General features: G+C 38.5%; 1 protein-coding gene across 1 annotated transcript; it reads right to left on the bottom strand.

Annotated features, from left to right (window-relative positions):
* Window positions 1–452: 452 nt before the first annotated feature.
* LOC128859628 (signal recognition particle subunit SRP54) lies at window positions 453–3,834 on the bottom strand. The gene is made up of 2 exons (XM_054096583.1): window positions 2,756–3,834; window positions 453–1,573 (listed from the first exon to the last, which is right to left on the bottom strand). The coding sequence occupies exons 1-2, from the start codon at window positions 3,671–3,673 to the stop codon at window positions 965–967; spliced, it is 1,527 nt and encodes a 508-aa protein (XP_053952558.1). The 5' UTR covers window positions 3,674–3,834; the 3' UTR covers window positions 453–964.
* Window positions 3,835–6,098: the final 2,264 nt, after the last annotated feature.

Raw genomic sequence — 6,098 nt, 5'->3', positions numbered from 1 at the left:
CTAATTAAAAGTAGAAGTCGAAAAGGATATAACGAGCTTTGGATTCTACGAACTCACTTAAATTCAAATTATTACATTTCAATTGAATTAATTTTAAGACAAATAATTATAAACATTTCAACACGTCATTTCTCCATTAAGCAAAAACGAACTGTTTTCGTCTGTTATTTTTGGCGCGTTTCTTCTGGCAGTCTGCCATTTCGCCTATCAGCTGTTCAAAATCCCATAATGTGTGAGTGCTGCCAAGTTTTTAAACGTCCTCATGGGCGCGCTCTCTCTCAAAATGAATATGTTTCACATCTAGTTATCTATGAACCAAACTGAGCATAAATCAAGTGACAGCTGTCAAAAAGACCATCTACGAAAAAAGTAGTGCCAACTTGAAAACCTAACCTCTAAAAAAAACACCCTTTATATACTTTGGGGGGTTTTTGAACAAAGGCAAATATATATACATGAAACGAAAGATTTATTTGGATTTTTTTATTAATCATGCAACCTTTTAGATTCCATCAACGACTCTCCAATACAACTTAATCTAGGGGTATATGGTAAATAATCATTTCTTTGTCGATAAGGACTAAATATACAACAGGCCGCTATTACATTTGTTTGGAGTTCTCCCCGGTTTTTCAAAGAATTCGTTTATGTGGTTTTTAGTGATTTATTGGCATCAATACAAAAAGAACATATCTTAAACTTGGACGATTTTTACGCCGCTTTGTGTATATGTAACTAAGTTTCTTTTTTAATTTGTTCCGATTTATATAACATGAAATTTATACAATATATGGTACAATCAAAAATCTTTTCGTTAGGAAAACAAAAGAAAAACTTTTTATTGGAGCAACAAGTAAAGCAGATGTGTTTTTGACCTCATCATCGGCTTTTGCCTTTTTGCTTACCCTCTTTCTTAACAAATAGTTACCCTACAATCTAAACTTTCGTCTACCACTTGCAGCTCTCATTTCCCACCAAAGCCACCCATTAAATTTCCTAAACCACCGAGACCACCAGCTGCACCCTGTTGTAGTTGTCTCATCATATTCTGCAGTCCACCAACTCCTCCCATTTGCTGCAGCATGCGCGGATCGATCATTTTCGCCATTTGCTGATTTAACTTCGCCATTTGAGTTGGATTCACATTTTTTGCCATGTCGCCTTGCTTGAAGAGACCCTTAACGCCGCCCATTTTTTTCACCACAGCTGCGAATTTTGTGTAATGAGAAATTAAATCGCGCACTTCTTTTTCGAGCACACCAGCACCCTGAGCTACACGTACATAACGTGTTGGCTGCTTGGTGAATAATTTAACACCGTCACGATTATCTAGCTCTCCATCAGACATACTATCCATCATGGTCATCATACGTTTTATTCGTGCCATAGATTCTTGTTCACCGCCTTTGGTCATAAAGTCTTGTGAGAAACCAGGAATCATGCCCATTATTTGGGAGAAAGGGCCCATTTTCATGATATTTTGAAATTGTTCGTACATATCACGTATAGTAAATTGACCATGTTTGATCTTCTCAAGTAGCTCTTCGTTGCCGTCCAATTTAAGTTCGTTCACCTTAAAAACAAAATAATTAATAAAATATCTTGTAAGTCATTAAAATGTTTGAAGAAAGGGGCTGTAGCGACAGTCCTTATGTATATATAATATATATTATATATATATATATAATTGGCGCTTGTTGTTGTTGTTGTTGTAGCAGTATCTTCGCCCTGTCAGTGTAGTGTAATTACCGGTCGTCTTCGTCTAGCTCATCTAACGGTAGGCCCAGGAAACTGGCTGTTTCGACGGGTTGGGTCCAGAGGGAGAGAGGTGTTAGATGAGTGGGTTTTAAAGTGCATGTGAAAAGGTTGTTAGTGTCGTGCGGAGTGCCTTCACATGCCGGACATATGTTTGGTATGTCCGGGTCAATTGTGGATAAGTAGGAGTTTAACCTGCTACAATATCTAGAACGTAATTGTGCCAAGCTTACGCGGGACTCTCGGGGAAGCTGGAGCTCTTCGTCTGCAATAGGTGGTGGTTGGACTCCGATAACGGCATTCGGAGGTCGGAAGCTTAAGAAGGTGTAAGGGTCTCCCGATGAATGTCTGATCCTGGAGTGGTCTGTCTGTTTTGTCCTGGATCTCGTCAACGTAGTTGAGGAATTGTCTCCTGATGTGCCTGGGAGGTGGCTCAGGCTCGAGCAAGTGTCTGCATGGGTAAGGCCTACGGTGATACCCTAGCAGAAACTGCTTGCCGAGCATTTTGTTGTGCTCCTTAACAGGGAGCCTCGTCATGCAGGTGTTGGAAATTGGCGCTTGCACCCTTTTAGGGTGTTTGGCTGAGCTCCTCCCCCTATTTGTGGCATGCGTCTTGAAGTTGTTCCACAAATGGAGGGACCTACAGTTTTAAGCCGACTCCGAAAGCCAGATATTTTTATGAGGAGCTTTACAACTTTTTCATTCCGTGTTTCACGGAGATTAGATCCTACGATCTCCGAATTACAGCCCTTAGCCGGATATAAATCCGGGTTGTTCCCGCAACGAAAAAACGTCGCGAAACGTAGAACGGAACGGAACGACCCGGATTTACTATATATCTGACCAAGAACAGTCACTCCAGCAGCACTCCCCGTGCATGTATTGGGAATTTTTTTTGCTGCTACAACAACAACAACATAACATTCGTACAATGAAGTAATCAGAACACCATTTTTTAAAGTCCTGTCAATATAAAATGTAATATCTTCAAGGTATTTACCTTGTCAATAAGTCCTTCGATATCACCCATACCAAGAAGTTTGCTTATGAATGGTTTCGTCTTAAATGGTTCCAGGTCGTCGATATGTTCTCCTGTACCGATGAAAATAATTGGAGAGTTAGTTGATGCAACAGCTGAAAGTGCACCACCACCCTTCGCGTGACCGTCCAGCTTGGTAATGATAACCGAACCGATATCTACTTTCTCTTTGAAAGCTTTCGCTTGAACCTCACAAGCTTGCCCAATAGTGGCATCCATCACGAAAATTATATTGTCTGGAGAAACAGCTCGAGACACAGCCAACATTTCTTCGAACAGAGACTCCTCTTGTTTGTGACGACCGGAAGTATCAACGATGATAATTTCAAAACCTTCACGCTTAAACATTTCTACACCTTCTTGTGCTATGACGACTGGATCGATTTCTGTATAACTGCCGTAAAATGGTATACGCGCTTTTGTCGCATTCTGCTTGATTTGATCATAAGCACCAGCACGGAAAGTATCAGCGCACACAAGACAAGATTTCCAGTTGCGTTTTTGGTAGTGATAGGCTAGCTTGGTACATGTTGTAGTCTTGCCTGAACCTTGCAGGCCGACGAACATTATAATATTGGGTCGACCCTTCACAGGCTGATACGGCTTCACACCTGGATCGACCAATTTGATCAATTCCTTAAAGACAGCAGATTGTATCATGCGTCGCTTATTCAATCCACCTGCCATCTCATCAAAATCAATCACAGCCCGTACATTCTCTCGCAATTGTTTCACTAATCGAATATTCACGTCAGCCTCAAGCAAGGCTGCACAAATTTCTTTCAACATTGAATTGAGAGCCTCTTCATTGATAACTGTCGCCTTACTCAGCGATTGGATCGCCGAGGTAATCTTCCGTCCTAAATCTGCCAAAACCATATTTTTGCCGTTCTAGCACGTGCGCCCTTGCAATTTTTATTCTATTATATTTTCACAATCGTTTTTATATGTTTATGGTTTCCTAAAAAAACAGAACAACGGAGATGAAATTAGAGTAAATTTTACTTTTTGACACGTTGATGTGCACTGCTTGCTAGTTGTCAAATTCACACTGACAGATTCCATACATGTGGAACCGTTTGGAAGGCTACTTAGTGCATTGTAGCTAGCCAATACCAGATGGCGCCGGTGTCGTTTGTTTTTTAGAAAAGAACGTACAGTGAACTCACCCTACAAGAAATATATGATAGAACCTTAATGGTGTTTGCTTTTCTCTTTATATATGTAGCTTGTGAAAGTTTTCAATTCCCAACAACTCTCTTATATGGATGCGAGGCCTGGACACTGAAAACCGTAAGCATACACCGACTAGAATCTTTCGAAATGTGGTGTTACAGAAAAATGTTGAAAATAAGCTGGAATGACAAAATATCAAATGACGTAGTGCTAAATAGAATGCAAACCGCTAGGAACATGCTTAGGGACATAAAAAGGAGGAAAGTCGCTTATTTCGGACACATAACAAGAGGTGACAAGTATGATATTTTAAAACTACTGATGCAAGGAAAAATTGAAGGACAAAGAGGAATTGGTAGGAAGAAAATGACATGGCTAGACAACATCAAAGAGTAGGCAGGCCTCAAAATAATCGGCGAACTAACAGCAGGAGCGAAAAACAGACAAAAATATAACGAAATCATTAATAATATGACCTGACAACCGTACGACTAAAATCACAATGACGTTTGTGTGTAATCGCGAACGTCCAGCATGGATACGCCGATTAAGAAGAAGAATTAATTTTAATACTTATTTATTGTGTCTTTAAATATACGCGAACAATAATGGAGATAGTACGCACCTTTTTATAATAATGGAGATAGTATGCATCCTTGTCCCACTTTCTCTAGATTATTGTCTCCGAATTGATTTTCTGCAGTCTGAATCCAATACAAGATTTGTATAAATGTTATGTCATACTTGTTTATGTGTAATACTTCCATTATTTTAATTACCTTGTTATGCTGTATTTTCTCAAAGACCTGCTTGTTGTCTATGAAACACATGCAGATCTCTTGATTGGTGTACTATGATTTTTGTGTCAGCATTTGAAGGCAAAATATGGATTCTCTGATCCCTGAATCTTTTTTAAAAGGAAGTTGTGTTATTTTTCTAGTGGCATCGCATTTTTTCCCATTAGATTCCGTCACAACCTACCGCTTTTCCGATTTTTATGATTTCATCGCATTTTTTATTTCAAGCATAATTACACTATGGAACAAATTCAGGTTAGCAAAAGTTAGGTCCATTCTGAGAGTGGCGGGTGAAAATAGAGGCGAAATTAGAAGACCCGTATCGCGCCGTTTTTTTATGTTAGTTCGAATTTTTTTTTAATCGGCCTTCGAAGTTCGAAATCGGAGCAAAATTGTTTATATGGTTTTTTGGCTATAACTCGTCGACTAATTGATATTTTTCAATCTGTAAAAGCCAAATTATTGCTAGAGACCTGTGCAACAATTACAATTTTTGAAAAAATTGATTTCGAAAATTTTTGTGGTATTTATGAAACAATATACTGAAAATCGGCATTTGACTGCAAACTTCGAAGGCCGATTAAAAAAAAATTCGAACTAACATAAAAAAACGGCGCGATACGGGTCTTCTAATTTCGCCTCTATTTTCACCCGCCACTCTCAGAATGGACCTAATTTTTGCTAACCTGAATTTGTTCCACAGTGTTATCTTAAGTAAAGGATCATCGTCGTCAATTTGATCACGTTTTATGTTTCGCATTCCGTCTTGCGGGGATTTCCATGTGCACAACCGTCTCTCTCGTAGTTCGTTATGCATGTTACCAATAATGAACTCTTCTACTTGACAAAATTTCACTACCCTATTTCCCTTTCATTTCCATCTCCTAATCAGAATTATCCTGTCACATTTCGTATTTCCTATTTTCCTGCCTTTTCGTTGAAATCGCCCTTAGTTATATTTATATCATGTTTCTTTGTCATCATTCGAATTTTCTGAAGGTATTATTTAAAAAATAATTAATCGTTAAATATCCATGCATCTTGATTTGTAATCGAATTAAATTCCAATTGCTAGAAAGACAGCCCTGTAGGAACAAGTAAAGATTACGCGCCGTTTCGTTAAAAAAAGGTTAACGAAGTTTCTATTTTTACTTGAGGAAAGTCTGGCAACACTAGTACTAAAGGTTGTGGAAAAAGTTTTCTCTACAAAATACTTATACCTAAATCTTGATTTATTATACTGATCAAAAAGTAGTTAATTTATTACAAATCGTATTTCTTATAGAGTGTAAAGTTTTCTAGCAGATAGTGGCTGAACAAAATTGTTTTCA

The sequence above is a fragment of the Anastrepha ludens genome, chromosome 4, assembly GCF_028408465.1.
Source record: "Anastrepha ludens isolate Willacy chromosome 4, idAnaLude1.1, whole genome shotgun sequence".
Lineage (NCBI taxonomy): Eukaryota > Metazoa > Arthropoda > Insecta > Diptera > Tephritidae > Anastrepha > Anastrepha ludens.
The sequence above is the reverse complement of the archived record's forward strand: the minus strand, read 5'-3'. Positions and strand labels throughout refer to the sequence as shown.

Coding starts and splice junctions, on each gene's coding strand:
- LOC128859628 (XM_054096583.1), bottom strand. CDS start 3,673: ATGGTTTTGGCAGATTTAGGACGGAAGATTACCTCGGCGATCCAATCG. Junction 1,574..2,755: donor TCGAAGGACTTATTGACAAG/GTAAATACCTTG, acceptor TTTGTTTTTAAG/GTGAACGAACTTAAATTGGA.